Source organism: Cherax quadricarinatus, chromosome 15 (assembly GCF_038502225.1).
Source record: "Cherax quadricarinatus isolate ZL_2023a chromosome 15, ASM3850222v1, whole genome shotgun sequence".
NCBI classification, from domain to species: domain Eukaryota; kingdom Metazoa; phylum Arthropoda; class Malacostraca; order Decapoda; family Parastacidae; genus Cherax; species Cherax quadricarinatus.
The window spans coordinates 11,998,829-12,018,758 of record NC_091306.1 but is presented as its reverse complement, the minus strand read 5'-3'; the positions used below and the strand labels follow the sequence as shown (position 1 = coordinate 12,018,758).

The following is a 19,930-nucleotide window of genomic DNA, read 5'->3' as shown; positions in this document are numbered from 1 at the left end:
AGGACAGTAAATCAGAAAGAGCTTCTACTGAACTTCATAGATTTGAGACTGGGGGAGATTGACACCAGTCAGTCTACCAGTCGTCATTCTATCATACAGGAGGAGCCACATGTCTATGGTGCATCCAAGAAATTCTTAGATGTCGCCACACCCTGGCTCCGGCTGGGTTACAAGTACAGTAGGACCCCACTTGTACGGCGGGTTAGGTTCCAGGCTATCGCCGGAAAGCAGAATGCCATTTTTTCCATTTGTAAATGCATACAAATGCCAGACAAGTTTACACTAAATTATATTAAGTTAGTAATAGAACTAGGCACTAAAAACACAATAAAAAGTAAAATACATACACAGTTTACCTGGAGTTTACCTGGAGAGAGTTAAACTCCAGGTAAACTGTGTATGTATTTTACAGTACATACAGTACATTCATTACTTACCCTAAAGTATTTGTAATCTTAATATAGGGTAGATTTTTTTTTAGATTTTGCCACCGAAATGGCTAGTTTATTATGCACCCCATATCCATCCTGTGGACGGTAGCGCGAGAGCATATGGATACACAAAAGGCCTAGGAACTAGGCCCCAAAGGGTTAACAGGAATACATATGGATTTATATCTACATATCTATAGTTCACTTATCTGTTACAAGCAAATTTAGGAAATTTGCTTAGTATATCTGGTATCTTATTTTCATTAATAAGATATAACTTGTAATATAGGGTGAGAGGTGAGTAATACTTTATTTGTAAGAAGTCGTGTAGGTAGCCCTGGCTCTCCATCTCATACTTAATATACGATATTTAAAACAGCCCAGAGAGTTAAAATACATATAAAGTACACTCATTATTTACCTTAAAATATGTGTAGTCTTAATGTAGGAAGAGAGGTGAGTAGTATTTATTTGTAGGAAGTCAGTGTAGGTAGCCGGTAGGTGTAGCCAGCCTGGGCTACACCAGCGGGTTACCTACACTGTGGTCCAGAGCCATATTATTAGCATCGACATACCCTGTTCACTGAATTTAATCGTTTTTAACAACTACCTTTAGGTGCCATCATAAACGAAAGGAGAAGTAATGAATAATTCATGCCGAAAATTGTAAACAAAAGCGGAGTGGGGGAGTGGCTCTCCCAAACACAGATTCATACACGTTTTCTCTCGTGACTGAGGAGAGAAAACTAATGTTATCCCTCCGCTCGGCTACCACACTCCCAAGCATAGACGCCATCGTCAATGAGAGCCAACTAGTTAACGAAATAGTAAACGAGATACAGAGTTCAGACAATGTAAAAACACAAACTGAACAGGTAGTGGGCGATCACTTGGTCCGGCTAAATGCGTATTAATGTGTGTCTGCTTTTAGTTCATTCACGTACATTTGTAAGAGTTTGTAAAACTTTTACCTCACAATATTTTATTATAATAATAATTACCTCACAATACAAATACTCTTAACTTGTGTACAAGTTGTACAAGTTAGTACAGAATAAACAAACAGCAACACTCCCATTGTCATGCAACACACCATTTTTAGAGTGAATGATATTATTATTATTATTATTATTATTATTATTATTATTATTATTTTCATAATAAAAAAGAAGATCTAAACCCACAAGGGTCGTGAATTTCTATATATAGAGTGAAGGCATACGAAAGGAATATTTTTCTACAGTTATCCTCCAGTATTAGACTATAGAAAACGTAATTCTTCCGACACTACCTACACAGCCGCTTTGTAAACAAATCTCATATTTACGTAAATTTTTATTTTGTGAGTGTATGTATCATGTTTATATGCTATGTAATGCGTTTGTTGTATAATTTTGAAGAAAATATCATAGATGGATTACTGAAAATGTCTATATTAATGTAAAATAACACATTTATTGTCCCCAAGAGTGATTGTTATGTAGTGTTACTGTGGCATCATGAGTAGAGAGATTCTTAACGATTTTAATGTGCACCTGCACACCAGCACAGTGTGTAAGTATATTTAGGTACAGGTACACAAGTATAATTACCAGAGTACATATAAAATACACAATAACTTTAAAACACTTGAAATTTTGGAAAGTTTCCAGACATAATAGATGTGGTCATGGAGAATGTAAACAAACCAGGTGGGGGCGCCGTATTTGAAAGACCGCTTGCCGTATAGTAAATTTTGGTCATAATTTGACATCGCCGTATTAGCGGAACACCATAAGGCTAAACGCCGTCAAGTGGGGCCCTACTGTACGTACTTCTGACAATTCCGAGAGGTGTCATCAGCCCCACCAGCCGAAGTAGACGTAATTATATGTAAACTTTGCCAGATGGACTATTGTTACACCTTGTCCCATTATGTGCTGGAATCCAATAAAGTTAGTAAATGCAAAGACAACTCATTCACAAATGTTCAAGAAATGTCAAGGTACATATTTTATCCACAGTAGCATATTACGAACCATTCTGGAAAAATATTGTAAATAATGCACGATACATGATTATATACACCTGGAAAATCCTAGAGGGACTAGTACTGAACTTGCACACGAAAATCACTCACTACGAAAGCAAAAGACTTGGCAGACGATGCACCATCCCCCCAATGAAAAGCAGGGGTGTCACTAGCACGTTAAGAGACCATACAATAAGTGTCAGGGGCCCGAGACTGTTCAACTGCCTCCCAGCACACATAAGGGGGATTACCAACAGACCCCTGGCAGTCTTCAAGCTGGCACTGGACAAGCACCTAAAGTCAGTTCCTGATCAGCCGGGCTGTGGCTCGTACGTTGATTTGCGTGCAGCCAGCAGCAACAGCCTGGTTGATCAGGCGCTGATCCACCAGGAGGCCTGGTCACAGACCGGGCCGCGGGGGCGTTGACCCCCGAAACTCTCTCCAGGTAAACTCCAGGTAAACTTGCTAAAATATAAATAATTCAAAACCACATTTAGGCTACACTGTAATAACTTTTGTGACCTAATTCATATCTTTTATTTATTTATTTATTTTTTATTTGGACATGATACATAGTTGTACAAAGAAATATAGTGATTGGGTGTACATGCCAAAAGCTCCATGTATGCAGAGCATTATGGGCAGGCTTAAAATTAACTTAAGATTAACTAAGCAATGATATATTCAGTGGTAAAAATTACAGTGAACAAATTACAACATGAAGTACAAATGAGTATTTCAAATAAGAAGCATTAAAGTTGTACAAATTTGTAGCATAACAATTGGCATAAATAACTGCAATAAATAACTCATTACGACTGTAACCAGATATAAACAGGTACATAGGTCATTACCACTTTAACTTGTTTAGCCATCAAAACTGTAGCCCAGTCCCTGGGCCCATTATCTGATGCTGAAATCTTTTGAGTATCTCCCACAGGATGGGTATGGAGTGCATAATAAAGATCTTAAACTAAAACTTATTAGTCCATTAATTAGAGGGTTCACTGTACTATAACTTCATGAGAAGTGACCGTGATTAACCAAAAATCATTGTGGCCTGAAATTTTAATTATTGTATTAAGACTGAATAGTTTTTTAAGTCTGGAATTGTAAACACTAAATTGAATTCCTTGACATAATGACAGGATTCTTTTGTTTCATCACATTAAAGAAAACACTAGTGATAGAAGGCAACACTCCAATAATGGACCTGGGCACCAGGCTCGTGTCATATTTGTAAGTGGTAAAAGTTATTATATTCATTGGGGAAGTGCTAAACCCATAGAGGTTATTCAGTGTCTAGAGTAATGGGAGGAAGTTAGCTTTGATTCTAGGAAAGGAAAAGGACCATATTCTTAATCCATGAGTCTTTCACCAGCATCAAGGAACCTCCCTTGGGAGAACAACATGTATATTGAAGTCCCTTAATTTAAATCTTGCCTGAAATGTTACACAAGCAAAAATCTTAAATTTGCTGCATACAATGAGTTTCTCAAATGTGATTGCAACATACAACCTACACAGTAACCTCATATAATGACTTTATAAACATAATAGTGTGACCTTTCATTTCTTCTTTCAACAAACCGGCTATATCCCACCGAAGCAGAGTGGCCCAAAAAGAAAAACAAGTTTCTCTTTTTAACTTTAGTAATGTATACAGGAGAAGGGGTTACTAGCCCCTTGCTCCCGACATTTTAGTCACCTCTTAAGACACACATTGCTTACAGAAGAAGAATTCTGCCCAACTTTCCCTGGAGATAAGAGAAAATAAACAAGAACTAGTAAGAAAATGGAAGAAAACCCAAATGGGTGTGTGTGTATCTTCTTCTTTCAACAAACTGGTCGTATCCCACCAAGGCAGGGTGGCCCAAAAAGAAAAACAAAAGTTTCTCTTTTTAAATTTAGTAATTTATACAGGAGAAAGGGGTACTAGCCCCTTGCTCCTGGCATTTTAGTTGCCTCTTAAAACACGCATAGCTTACAGAGGAAGAATTCTGTTCCACTTCCCCATGGAGATCAGAGGAAATAAACAAGAACAAGCACTAGTAAGAAAATAGAAGAAAACCCAGAGGGGTGTGTATATACATGTATATGCTTGCACACGTATGTGTAGTGTGACCTAAGTGTAAGTAGAAGTAGCAAGACGTACCTGAAATCTTGCATGTTTATGAGATGGAAAAAAAAAAACACCAGCAATACTACCATCATATAAAACAATTACAGGCTTCCATTTTACACTCATTTGGCAGGACAATAGTACTCCCTGGGCACTTGCTGACTGCCAACCTACTTCCTAGATCTTTCTTTTATAATACTGTACTTCTTTCTTTCATTCAACACACCGGCCGTATCCCACCGAGGCAGGGTGGCCCAAAAGGAAAAACGAAAGTTTCTCCTTTTACATTTAGTAATATATACAGGAGAAGAGGTTACTAGCCCCTTGCTCCCGGCATTTTAGTCGCCTCTTACAACACGCATGGCTTACGGAGGAAGAATTCTGTTCCACTTCCCCATGGAGATAAGAGGAAATAAACAAGAATAAGAACTAGAAAGAAAATAGAAGAAAACCCAGAGGGGTGTGTATATATGTGCTTGTACATGTATGTGTAGTGTGACCTAAGTGTAAGTAGAAGTAGCAAGACGTACCTGAAATCTTGCATGTTCATGAGACAGAAAAAAGGACACCAGCAATCCTACCATCATGTAAAACAATTACAGGCTTTCGTTTTACACTCACTTGGCAGGACGGTAGTACCTCCCTGGGCGGTTGCTGTCTACCAACCTACTACCTATAAATACTGTACTATATTTATTTAAATATACAGTACAGGACTCTTAACTAATACTTAGAAAATAATGGTGCCCCTTATTTATTGTGTACAGTACTGTAATAGGGATGAAGACTTGAGATGCTTTTGTCATTTGTTCTAATGTAATTGAACCATGCATATCTAGTTTAATAATGTTTTGGAATCATCACATAAGTTGGCTGAAGGAATCTTAACATTCTTCCAGTACAAGTGCTTTACAACAATACATAAACACTATAGTGTTGACGAGTGGAGGGAGTTTGGCGAGAACAATAAGGATGTGCTGGAATATGTAGCTGCATCCTCTGGCATCTCTAACGCTGATTGGGATCGTTTGCAGGAAATACTCGCCATATTTTCTGAGGTGAGAGAACAATAAAAATTTAGTTTTTCATTGTAATAATGAATGAGGATTTAATTGGTTGATTTACTTCTTTTGAACAACAAATAATAAATATATTAATTGTCTTAGTAAAAGCTTGGCTCATCTAGAGAGAAAAAAGGGTTAAAAGAATTAAGTTTTATTGTCACATTACAGCTGGTTGATGTAATGATAGTCTTAATTTGGAAGGGCAAGATAGGAACTCATGTGACTAAAGAACTGCATGCCACTTAACTTTTATGTATTAATATTGGTAGAATTACTGACAGTATATTTAGTAAAAGGACACAAATGCAACTAGTGTGACATTTTATTGTGGCAATGTTTCGCTCTCCAGGAGCTCCTGGAGAGCGAAACGTTGCTACAATAAAATGTCACATTAGTTGCATTTGTGTCCTTTACTTAACTTTTATGTACTCTATAGACCATAGAGACCATTGTATATAAGTGAAATGCTGGCGTGACATGAGCATGGAATATCAAGAGTTGGAATATCAGATTGAGATGAACATTGAGAAGTAAAGCTAGTGTTTGGATGATAGATATAAGGTTTGATAATATGGAAAGATGTGGAAAGCAACAGTAATGTAGCTCATGAGTGAGGGAAGAATTCTATGGTGGTATGATCAAGTAAAATGAATGTTTGTCAAGTGGTGAAGAAATAGCATGCATGTGAATTAGGGGTGTGCCAAAGTATAGATGAGTATCAGCCAGTTTTGGTTGTATTGGTATTGGTACCCAGTATCAATGGGTATTGGCTAATTTAAATGATATCAATATTAGCCTAAAACAGAGTATTGGTATTGTCAAATAATTTGATATCATCCCATCCCTAATTTGAATATAAGAGTATACAGTGTGAATAAGGTGGGTAGGTATGGTGAGTGTAAGGAATGTTCTTCGAGTATAAGTGTTTTAAGAAGTAGTGATGAACAAGGCTGTGAAAACTATTATGAGGAAGTGAATTACAGTATTTATATTTTCTGTTGAAGAAGGACTCTTATGCTATTGAAGAATGCGAAGATATATTGCTGTCCATGACTGGCTGGAGACTGTTAGTGCTAGTTTTTGAACATGATGCTGCAGAGTATGGAAAGTAATGCAAAGTATTGGTGTCACTTCAGATATCTTTAATGTCTCTTACCTTTTTTTCCTGTATTACTCTTGTATGTCTTCTCTAGCAAAGACCTGCACACCCATGGAAGTGTAGAATATAATATTATAATGATGATGATCATCATCATCATAGTGGAATACTGTTGGTAGCAAAAGTTGTATGCAATAAAATTTTGAGTGGTGATTTGGTTGCATTTGATGTAATAGGATGACGAGAAAAAGGAGACAACAGCAAGCTAACTGCGTAATACGAAATTCTGATGGAAATTTGGAAGGGGAAGATAGGAAAAGCAATAAAATATTGAACCAGTTAAACAGTAGATATAAATGGGCCAGTAAAATACAGAACTCCATTTTGATGGAGTACTGCATCTTATTTAGAGGTTGTTACACCCTTTTGTTCATTTTAACCCTTAACCCTTTGACTGTTTTCGACGTATAAATACGTCTTACGAGCCAATGTTTCTGACGTATATATACTCAATAATTCTAGCGGCTTCAAATCAAGCGGGAGAAAGCTGGTAGGCCCACATGTGAGAGAATGGGTCTGTGTGGTCAGTGTGCACCACATAAAAAAAATCCTGCAGCACACATTGCGTAATGAGAAAAAAAAACTGATCGCTTTTTTGGAATAAAACGCCGACTTTGAGGTGTATTTTCGTATAGTATTTATCATTGTATTCGCGTTTTCATGGTCTTAGGTGATAAAATGGAAAACATATTAAAGAAATAGAGATGATTTTCATTACTTTGACGATGAAAACGACCTTGAAGCTGAGCTCAAAGTAGCGGAAATGTTCGATTTTTACCAATGTTCAGGAGTAAATAAATCACACCACACTTCCAATACACATCAACTGGGGAGTCTAATATTCTTTCACTAGTGCACTGATATTATTTATACCATTTTTACAATAATGCAGTAGTCTGCATAACAGTAAATTTTGTATTTTTTTGTATGAATAAAAAGTCAAAATAGAAAGCAATAATAATATAAGAGGGACCTAGAGATGTGACTAATGAACAGAGCATATGTTATTTTAGTGCCACGAATGTCTACCTTGTTTATTCTGGACCCTATTTTGAAATTGGCATCTTTTTTATTTTGCGTGAAATTGGCCAAATTGCCAATTTCTGACCACCATATTGGGTAGTCCAAATTAGTAAATGGGAGGTTTCTTGTACTCAGCTGATAGATAAAATGGAGTTCTAAAGAAATAGCTATGAGTTTGGTCAACTGGAACAATGGAATTGGCTGAAAATAGGGCTCAAAGTCGGCGAAATCGCCGATACGCATATGTCGCCGAGACCGCTAACTTCGCGGGAGCATAATTCCATGAGTTTTCGACCAAATTTCGAACTTTTGGTGTCATTACCATCGGGAAAAGATTCTCTATCATTTCATAAGAAAAAATATTTTTTTTTTTTTTTTTTTTAAAAATTGAGCGACATAGAATGACAGTTTCAGAAAGGGGCCTCAAACAGTCAAAGGGTTAAACTACATGCGTAGTGCTCAAAAAGTAGATCTTCGTTTCTTTTACATATTTTCAAATACAGTGGTCCCTCATCGTAATTAATCCGTTCCTGGAAGTGTTACTGTTATTGAAATTTACGATTTTCGAATAAATTTTCCCATAAGAAATAATGTAAATACAATTAATCCGTTCCTGACACCCAGAAGTACTAAAACAAAAAATTTTTTTACATGAAATATAGATGTAGTACATAAACAATACAATGGGACATGATGAATGAAACATTAACAGCATAACACTTACCTTTATTGGTGATTCTTCTTAGTGTATGGAAGACTGGAGGAGGAGAGAGATTGGATTATTTACAGTTTGGAAGGGGAATCCCCTTCCATCAACACCTCAGGTACCAAGTCCTTTTCTGGGGTTACTTCTCTTCTCTGTTTCTTAATGCCACTAGGACCAGCTTGAGAGTCACTGGAGTCCTGTCTTGCAAAATAACTGTCCGGAGAGCTCTGTTTCTGGCGTCTCTTTAACACTTCCCTAAAATGGGCCAAGACTTTGTCACTGTACATGTTGCCAACATGGCTTGCAACAGCCTTGTCAGGGTGATGTTTCTCCATAAATCTTTCCATCTTACCCCACATTTCAAAAATCTCCTTAATTTCTGAAGAAGGCACCTTCTTCCATCTCTCTTCCTCCTCCTCTGCAGCAAGATTCTGAGCTGTGATCTGTTGCTGTTCCTGCTGAAGCTCTTGCGGCTCCTCAGTGGTGAGCTCTTCGTTGTGGTCTTCCACCAACTCTTCCACATCCTCCAAACTCACATCCAACCCCATGGAACTCCCCAGTGCCACAATAGATTTAACAACGACATAGGCTCATCAGGGTCAACCCCAAACCCTTCAAAATCCCTCTTGTGGATACAATCTGTCCACAATTTTCTCCAAGCAGAGTTCAAAGTCCTGGTAGTCACTCCTTCCCAAGCCTTACCTGTAAGGCTTATGCAATGGAGGATGCTGAAGTGTTCTCTCCAAAAATCTCTTAGGGTCAAGTGAGTGTCTGAGGTCACATTCAAGCACCTTTGAAACATTGCTTTGGTGTAATTTTTTTTAAAGTTTGCAATGACCTGCTGGTCCATGGGCTGGAGGAGAGGAGTGGTATTCAGGGACAAGAACTTTACTGTGATGAACCCAAACTCCTTGAAAATTAGGTCATCCAATTTTGGAGGATGAGCAGGTGCATTGTCCATTACTAGGAGGCACTTGAGATCCAATTTCTTTTCCAGGAGGTAATTCTTCACTAGGGCCAAACACTTCATTGAACCACTCCACGGAAATTTCCCTCGTGACCCATGCCTTACTATTTAGATTTCCAAAACACACACAATTTACTCTTCATAACATTGTTTTTCCTGAACACACTGGGATTTTCAGAATGGTACACTAGTAATGGCTTCACTCTGAAATCCCCACTAGCATTAGCACAGAACATGAGTGTCAGCCTGTCTTTCATAGGCTTTTGTCCTGGCAGTGCCTTTTCCTCCTGAGTAATGTAGGTCCTCTTTGGCATTTTCTTCCAAAAAAGGCCTGTTTCGTCACAGTTGAACACTTGTTCAGGTTTTAGTCCTTCAGCCTCTGCGTACTCCTTGAATTCATGCACATATTATTCAGCCACTTTGTGGTCCGAACTGGCAGCCTCACCATGCCTTACCACACTGTGTATGCCAGTGTGGTTCTTAAATCTCTTTAACCAACCTTTGCTGGCCTTAAATTCACTCACATCACCACTAGTTGCAGGCAATTTCTTTACCAGATCGTCGTGCAACTGCCTATCCTTTTCACAAATAATCGACGTCATAAGAGTATCTCCTGCTAATTGTTTCTCATTTATCCACACCAATAATAACTTCTCAGCCTCTTCGAGTACTGGTGATTTCATTTTTGTCAGCATATTTACCCCCTTTGCAACAACAGCGTCCTTGATTTCCTTTTTCTTGGCCACGATGGAAGCTATGGTCATATGGGGTTTGTTATACATCCTGGCCAGTTCGGCCATACGTACGCCACTTTCATATTGTTCAATGATGTTTTTCTTAAATTCAATCGTATTTCTCACCTTCTTTACCAAATGCTTGGCACTAGGAGCTTTCTTTGGAGCCATGGTAGCTTATTTAGTAGTTGCAAGCACTAAAATGAATGGAATATTATGAAATATTTCGTATGAGCAAGAAAGGGGACCTTCGCTCACTGGTAAACAATGCCACACTGGCTGGGAAGGGAGGCCAGGGGTGGCTCAGAGTGTGAGTACGCGTCCCGGACGAATGACTGTTCGCGAATCAATCTATGATTAGTGAGCCAATGTTTTGACGAAAATGTTTAATGGGATTATTTGGTAGAGCTGAAAGCGGGGTTATTTGGTAGAGCTGAAAGCGGGGTTCAAATGATACGTCTTCGGAGGCTTCTTACTTTATTGTTATGTCGTGGTGGGTACACAGGCTTGTGTTGTGCCCATGGCCCGGGAGGGCCATCCCACGAGAGAGAGCTGCTAGTAGGCCTTGTGTCTTCCTGCTAGGCCGCTGTGAGAATGAGAGCGAGGCAAGGGCAGACAGGCTGGCGTGCCCACCGAGAGGCCTGGCTACAGAGGGCAACACTTGAGTGGCGCGAAATATGAACTAAGCTGGCAGACAGCATGGGCTGTCTGTGCAGACAGTACAGGCTGTCTACATACGCTCGGCCACCTACCGTGCGTCGTCCCTACGCGACAATACTGGTGGTAAAAGGAACTCGGTCTCTCTCTCGTAGGAACAGGGCACAGAACACAAAATAAAAACATATATATACATATGAACACGGAAAAAAAAACTTCCTACAGGGAGGGAAGAAAAAAACATGTGGGGTGTGCTAAACATCGTGGTCAAAGGCAGTGAGCATCGATGGGCATCACTGCACGCCTTCCTGCATCTGGACAGATACTGCAACACAGGAGACATCGCTGCAGCTGAGCTGTGACGTAACAGGTTACGGTCTCCTCTGGAACGGTGAAGCAGTCATCGTAGCAGTCGCTGCAGGTTTTCACTCAACCTGGGGCACGACATGCTGGTGCCCTCGAGTGAGGCATCAACAAAACTCGGTAACTGGGCAGGACTTCTGGCAAGCGACTCAGGAGGACACTTCTCGACTGGTACTGTCGCTGGGCTGTCACTGCCGGCGAGCGTGGAGCGAGTCGTGGCAGAGACGACTGGGCGAAACAACTGGGAGTCGTAACATCATACACCAGACTGCAGTGAGAGAGCCAGCAGTCAAAGTGACATCTTCTTTGTGCAGGCTGCTCACTGAAGCTTGTGACATGAGACTGACACAGTGCCTGCCGACAGTGGCTAACTGCGGCTTGGGGAGTATCATTCTCTCGGCAGTTGGAGTTATAGCAGAGGTTAGTCTAAGCGTCCCCAGACTTGTTTCTCTACATATAACTGCACTCTGACGGTCTGGAGGTGAAGTGAAACAAATCTCGATGGGAATCATAGCAGGTACGATTCTGCAGAACATTACGAGCGACGAGCATAAAAGCTTTCTGTACAAGAGGGCTCGGTCACTCGGGGCTGTCTTGACATCAGCTGTCATACACACTGGTCACACGGGTGACTTAACACAGTGGTGCTACTCAGGTCTGGCTCAGACCTCACTGGACACACGGAAACTTTAAACACACCCGCGGTACATGCGGTACAACATGGCTGAAACTAGCAAATGATGCTTTTCTGTGCATAAAACTGACACTAAGACATATACTAAAATGTGAGAACACTGACTGAGAGGAATTAACACACGACATATATCTTCTCTTAGTCTTCTCGACAATATTTTAATAATTACTGAACACTCGATGGTGACATCATGTGATGTCAGGCGTGATGATGTCAGGAGCACTGTGACATCAGCAGACATCTCGAGGTGACGTCAGGCAGACATCGTGAGGTGACGTCAGCAGACATCGTGACGTCATGAAGTCGGGCAGCATCGTGGTGACGTCAATGTGATGCGGACAGCAGACCACAGCATGTGGCCTGGGACATCTGGTAACTCACGTGGTTTGTAGATCCACGTGACATCGCCCACACCCACGTGGCGTCGTGATCTAAGTGGCATGCTGATCCACGTAGCTTCAAGTGGCCTCGGGCACTCGGATACGCAGCTCTGGCAATGAATCACATGAAAAACAGCAGAAAACACAGCAGAGGGAGTGAGTAGTGGTGAGTGGTGTATGGTAGGCTGGTGAGGTGTGAGAGTACAGCAGGGCGAAGGAACAGCCACTTCCTCCTCCCACAAACACGTGGAGAACTCACACTGGACGCAGAAAGCACCACGAAACTCACCTCTGGCTTGCTGAAACAGCTGTGCTGAGCTGAACAATAACAGCAACATACAAGTGACGCTGAACACATGACTTGAGAAACAGCGTGGGACGCTGTAGCGTGGGGTCACTTACAATTCTCGGAGAATTTCGTCAAATTTCGGCTGGATCCTGCTTGTACCTGTGTCTGGATGCTGAAACGTGCAGACACGACATCAGGATAACTCGTTGAGAGACGGATGCTTGTTGAGTAGGGGGATGAAGTGAACAACTTCATTCATTCCTCCCTTCCTCTCTCTGGGCAAACACACTGCTGCGACCACCGCTGCTGCCAATGTTTAATGGGATTATTTGGTAGAGCTGAAAGCGGGGTTCAAATGATACGTCTTCGGAGGCTTCTTACTTTATTGTTATGTCATGGTGGGTACACAGGCTTGTGTTGTGCCCATGGCCCGGGAGGGCCATCCCACGAGAGAGAGCTGCTAGTAGGCCTTGTGTCTTCCTGCTAGGCCGCTGTGAGAGTGAGAACGAGGCAAGGGCAGACAGGCTGGCGTGCCCACTGAGAGGCCTGGCTACAGAGGGCAACACTTGAGTGGTGTGAAATATGAACTAAGCTGGCAGACAGCATGGGCTGTCTGTGCAGACAGTACAGGCTGTCTACAAAAATATCGTTACGATTTCCGAAAATTGCGACTATCGAGCCCTACAATTATCGAGTACCACTGTATAACAAAAAAAAAAAAGTAGATCAAAGTTTTTTTTTTGCATGTTTTCAAATGTAAAAAAAAAAAAAAAAATCTACTTTTTTTTACATACTTTCAAATGTTGAAAAAACGTAGATCTACGTTTGGACAGTTTAAGGGTTAAGTAGACAATTTCTATTTGCTATTATGGCAATGGTATATTTTTACATGTTATTTTTGCTATTTCACTTAATATATTCAGGAGTAATTCCATTAGTAGCTAAAATGGATTATTCGACTTTATAATATTATCCGGCCGTATATTATTTAGCTTTGTACATAGGTTATTTAATTAGTCTAAACTGTTTGTGTGACCTGGCCAAGCACAAGTACGTGTTTTGAGCTGCTCAACCCCTGCTCCGACCAAGTCAAAGGTGGCTGGTGAAGCCTTGCCTTGTTCAGTTCATTCTTTCCTCTGGACCAGGAAGGGTCTAGGGAAGTATCCAGCTTTAAACCACCATTCACCTCCCTAGGAACTACCAAAAATTTCAGAAACTCATTGCAAGGGTTGATCTCGGTTGGAGAAGGCGGTTGAGAAACTCTTAAAGAAAGTGAGCAAGTAAGAGCTCTAGCAGTGTAGTAGTCGAGTTTTTAAACAACGCCTGTGCATGTACATATACAGTGGACCTTGCCTAACGATATTAATCCGTTCCTGAGAGCTCATCGTTAGCCGAAATTATTGTTAGCCAAATTAATTTTCCCCATAAGAAATAATGGAAATCCAATTAATTCGTTCCAGACAGCCAAAAGTATTAAATTTTTTTTGTTTTCATGAAATATACATTTCCTTAAAAAGAAAACAATGAGACATGCACAATAACTACATAAATAAATGTTAAAATGACACCTTTATTGAAGAGTATTGATGAGTGATGAGACACTGTTTTTCTTGAACACTCTGGGATTTTCAGAGTGATACATGAGTAAAGGCTTCACTTTGCAATCCCCACTAGCATTACAACAAAACATGAGAGTCAGCCTGTCTTTCATAGGCTTGTGTCCTGGGAGTGCCTTTTCCTCCTGAGTAATGTAGGTCCTGTTTGGCATTTTCTTCCAGAACAGGCCTGTTTCGTCACAATTGAACACTTTTTGGGGGTTGGAATTTTTTCAGCTTCACCATGCCTTATCGCACTGTGTATGCCACTACAATTCTTAAATCTCTCAAACCAACCTTTGCTGGCCTTAAATTCACCAATATGAGCACTAGTTCCAGGCATTTTTTCCTGTTCACCTGGGTGTTAGTCGACTGTTGTGGGTCGCATCCTGGGGACAAGATTAAGGACCCAAATGGAAATAAGTTAGACAGTCCTCGATGATGCACTGGTTTTCTTGGGTTATCCTGGGTGGCTAACCATCTGGGGTTAATTGTTTCTCGGTAATTGTTTCCTGTTAAGCCACACCAACACACTCTCCACATCTTTGAGTAGTACAGCTGATGGTGGTGGAGCAACAGCTGGTGGTGGTGCAGCAGCAGCTGACTGGTACAGCAGCAGCTGACTGGTGCAGCAACAGCTGACCGTGGTGCAACAACAGCTGACCGTGGTGCAGCAGCAGCTGACGGTGGTGCAGCAGCAGCTGACAGTGGTGCAGCAGCAGCTGACGGTGGTGCAGCAGCTGACGGTGGTGCAGCAGCTGATGGTGGTGCAGCAGCAGCAGTTGATGGTGGTGCAGCAGCAGCAGTTGATGGTGGTGCAGCAGCAGCAGCTGACGGTGGTGCAGCAGCTGGTGGTGGTGCAGCAGCAGCAGCTGACGGTGGTGCAGCAGCAGCAGCTGACGGTGGTTCAGCAGCAGCAGCTGACTGTGGTGCGGCAGCAGCAGCTGACTGTGGTGCGGCAGCTGATGGTGGTGCGGCAGCAGCAGCTGACGGTGGTGCAGCAGCAGCAGCTGATGGTGGTGCGGCAGCAGCAGCTGACTGTGGTGCAGCAGCTGATGGTGGTGCAGCAGCTGATGGTGGTGCAGCAGCTGATGGTGGTGTGGCAGCAGCAGCTGGCGGTGGTGCGGCAGCAGCCGACGGTGTGGCAGCAGCCGACGGTGTGGCAGCAGCCGACGGTGGCACGGCAGCAGCCGACGGTGGTGTGGCAGCAGCCGACGGTGGCATGGCAGCAGCCGACGGTGGTGCGGCAGCAGCCGACAGTGGTGCGGCAGCAGCTGACGGTGGTGCAGTAGCAGCCGACGGTGGTGCGGCAGCAGCCGACGGTGGTGTGGCAGCAGCCGATGGTGGCGCGGCAACAGCCGATGGTGGCGTGGCAGCAGCCGACGGTGGCACGGCAGCAGCCGACGGTGGCACGGCAGCAGCCGACGGTGGCACGGCAGCAGCCGACGGTGGCGCGGCAGCAGCCGACGGTGGCATGGCAGCAGCTCACCGTGGTACGATAGTACGTATTTCTCACCCGTTTTTTCCACAGGGTTGGCGCTAGAAGCTTTCTTTGGGCCCATGGTGGCTTATTTAGCAGTTACAAGCACTATAAACAATGGAATAATTAAAAATGTCTCGAATGTATGCATGCAACTGGCCACCCTGGCTTGTAAACAATGACGGCAGGGCAGCTCAGGCACTCATGCTGAACGGACAGGTTTGGGAGGAATCACGTTGGGCAAGTTTTTTATCGTGAGGCGAGGCAAAATTTTTGCGTTCAAATGCTTCGTATGGCGGAATTAACGTTATGCGATGCGTTCGTTAGGCGGGGGTCCACTGTACTTATATTTCCTGACTCACTCAGAGCCATTTGTAAATACTTAACCTAGTACTGTGATGTGTTAATGAAGTGTGTGACAAATGTTCTATTCATAGTGTAAAATATGAGAAAGTGGGTTTAAGTGGTTTTTAATAAATTAAATAGAAACTAAGAAAATTCCCTTTCCTCAATGAGTGATGACCCGTAGATGTGCTAAGTTTGTTCATTTGTTATGAGAAGCACTATAACCCAGGGACCAACCGGCTATGTTTGTAACAGGTAATGAGGCACTTAGGCTTAAATGTGCAGCTTATTATTCAAATTGTTACTTTCTGACCCTATAACATTTACACACATACACTTTTTACATTTTGAGCGTCATTGTAGGATTGTGTATATGTAGTGCTATACAGCACTGCATTTGAGATCTAGTCTTAACTGATGTTAAAGAATTGAGGAAAACATGTTCCCTTACATATAAGCTGTAAAATAATTTTTTTTATTTTTCAGATAAAGTTCATATGTCTGGATGTTGCCAATGGCTACTCAGAAGTGTTTGTGGAGTATGTCAGAAAGGTTCGAAAGCACTACCCACACCACACTATACTTGTAAGTTATATTTTTCTTACTGTTCATTTAAAAACTGGCATTAATATTAGGGTAGTAAAAATCATAATTATTCAAATTTTGATGGTATCAGTATTGGCCAACTGATCGCTTATCCTATTAATACATACAGTGAAACCTGCGTTCTCAAACTTAATTCATTTCAGAAGGCTGTTCGAGTGCCGATCTGTTCAAATACCAAACAAATTTTTCCCAACCAATTTTCTTTTTGGTTGGCTGTTATCACTAATCTTCTTAAGCCCCATGGTGTCTTATTTATACAAATAATATTAAAAAAAAAAAATCCAAAGAAACACGAAACAATTTACAGCGAAGTTTGGCAGGTTGTGTTTGGTTGAGTGCCAAGCAAACGGTCGACTACTGAACGATATTTTTACCGAACAAAGCATTTGAATACTGAATTGTTTGAATAGGGAGCTGTTCGAGTACCGAGGTACTACCGTACTTGAAAATACGGATCCTGTCACATTCTTAGATTTGCCATTGTGGTGTGATGATCCCAGTGAGCTGTACAGTGAGTTATACAATGTTATAATAATAATAATAATAATAATCTCTATTTCTGCAAGTACATGTACAACGTATACAGATCTAGCTGATATCAGGGACATACTATATAGAGAGCCCCCTTGTTATGCAGAGCATTTTGGGCAAATTAAGTCAATTTTGTTCCCAGCATGTGACCTACACCCAAGTATATATTTACTGCTAGGTGAACAGGAACAGTAGGTGTCTTAAGGAAACATGTCCAGATGTTTCCACCCATACCCAATATCAAACTATGGACCTCCATGTGTGAACCGAGTGTGTTAGCAACTGAGCAACACAACACCTTAATTTTGACAGGACATGTGTTATGTCCTGTTTCTCCAACAGGAATCATCACTTTGAGATCACTGTCAATTGAGGATAGGGCACATGAATCTGACCCATACTCACTTGTTTGCAGGTGCTCCTGCACCCCCCCCCCCCATGTCCTCCTCATCCTTACCCTTCTGCAGTTTGTGAGAGTTGACTGGAACACCTTTTAATTATTTTCCCGTGATTTGGGTTTTTTTCACTTACACTGTAAGTTTTATAATTACCTGGGTGCCTTTAGGAATATTGGGGAGCTTTTAGGAGTCTGTTTGACATAATTTAATGGGAGTTTTAACGAATGTGGTGATTTTCTAATAATAATATTTTATTTCACTTGATACATGTTTGTACAAAGAAATATGTATAATAGTTGGGTGTATATGCCAAAAGTCCCTTTATACGAAGAGCATTAGTCCTTGTGTTGTGTATTTTATTCGTGCCACTACAATACTGTACTTTATCATTTGTTAAGTTTATCTTTCATGATCTTAGTGCTTGTCAAAGTATGCCAAGTGGAGGCACCCAGCATACTTTAATGTTGAAGAAATACTTAACTCTGTTATGTGTTTTGGTGCAACAAAAATTAATGCTGGCTACACAAAGCAGGACATCATGGGATTCCCTAAGGCTACTGGCTGGATTCTCGGTGCTTTCTTAGTTTGTGTGGTGGATGGATATTTGTCTGTAGTTTCCCTGCACCATGTGGTCTTTGGTGCCAGGATTTTTAAACATTTTTGGCAGTAGACAAATTAATATGAGCAGGAATAAGTCACTGAAATAAGAGACAATTGCACAGATCATTGGATTTCAAAATGCAGGCCATCAAATGAAGGAAATAGTACATATACCTGGAGGGTGTTTTGGGGGTCAGTGCCCCCACAGCCCAGTCCATGACCAGGCCTCGTGGTGGATTTGGGCCTAATCAACTAGGCTGTTACTACTGGCCACATACAAATTAACATACAAGCTACAGCCTGGCTGGTTAGGTACAGACTTTAGGTGCCTGTCCAGCTCCCTCTTGAAGACAGCCAGGGGTTCATGGTGAATGGTTTTGAAAACCGACAAGTTGAAGAATTGAGACACTTGTGCAACACATGGGAATCTTTATTGAAGAAATGTTTTGCCACATAGTGGCTTCATCAGTCCAATACAAAGTAGAAATGGGTAAGGAGAGGAGGAGTTCGAGGTAATCAGTCCCTCAACCTGGAATCGATGTGTTCAGTCCATCACTCTTGTAGGAAGTGCAGCATAGGGCCAGAGAGGTGGCTTATATACGGCAGTCAGATGAGTTGAAGCAGGAGGGGGCGGGATAACAGTGGGACCTGCCACTTGTGTAAGTAGGACTGATGAAGCCACTGTGTGGCGAAACGTTTCTTCAATAAAGATTCCCATGTGTTGCACAAGTGTCTCAGTTCTTCAACTTGTCGGTTTTCAAAACCATTCACCACATCTGTCAGACACTGCAACATCATGGGATCTTGGTACAAAGACTTCAACGCTTGCCCAACCTTTGGACGACGACCTACTTACACAAGTGGCAGGTCCCACTGTGATCCCGCCTCCTCCTGCTTCAACTCATCTGACTGCCGTATATAAGCCACCTCTCTGGCCCTATGCTGCACTTCCTACAAGAGTGATGGACTGAACACATCGATTCCAGTTTGAGGGACTGATTACCTCGAACTCCTCCTCTCCTTACCCATTTCTACTTTGTATTGGACTGATGAAGCCACTGTGTGGCAAAATGTTTCTTCAATAAAGATTCCCATGTGTTGCACAAGTGTCTCAATTCTTCAACCAGGGGTTCATTGGTAATCCCCTTTTTTTGTGCTAGAAGGCAGTTGAACAATCTTGCTTGGTTCTCTGACACTTATTGTGTTGTTTCTTAGCATACTTATAGCATCCTTGCTTTTCATTGGGGGGATGTTGCACTGCCTGCTGAGTCTTTGCTTTTGTAGGGAGTGATTTCCATGTGCAGATTTGGGACTAGTCCCTCTAGGAATTTCAGAGTGTATTTTATCATGTATCTTTCCTGCTTGTTAACCCTTTGAGGGTCGACAGGCCCTCTCCGAAACTCGTTCTCAGGGTCGGCCAAATTTAAAAAAAAAAAAAATTATTTTCTCTTATGAAAAGATAGAGAATCTTTTCCCGATCATAAAGACACCAAAAGTTTGAAATTTGATGGAAAACTTACGGAATTATGCTCTCGCAAAGTTAGCGGTCTCGGCGATGTTTACGCATCGGCGATTTTGCCCACTTTGAGCCCCATTTTCGGCCAATTTCACTGTACTAGTCGACAAAAAACATGAATATTTCGCTAGAACTCCATTTTTTCTATCGAATGGGTGCAAGAAACCACTCATTTATGAAATCCAACTATCCAGTACAGTGGTCAGAATTTAGCAATTTTGCCAATTTCACACAAATTTCAAAAGATGCCAATTTCTGA

The 19,930-nt window shown here is 41.7% G+C and overlaps 1 protein-coding gene across 2 annotated transcripts in view; it reads left to right on the top strand.

Moving 5' to 3' along the window:
- LOC128692090 (GMP reductase 2) overlaps positions 1-19,930 on the top strand; it is a 90,036-nt gene that overhangs the window by 41,493 nt on the left and 28,613 nt on the right. The window contains exons 3-4 of one of the 2 annotated variants that reach the window (XM_070085162.1): positions 5,464-5,622; positions 16,507-16,605. In XM_070085162.1, coding sequence (XP_069941263.1) covers positions 5,464-5,622; positions 16,507-16,605 — 258 coding nt within the window. The remainder of the gene's footprint in view (positions 1-5,463; positions 5,623-16,506; positions 16,606-19,930) is intronic. The other variant, XM_070085163.1, reaches the window with a different exon arrangement.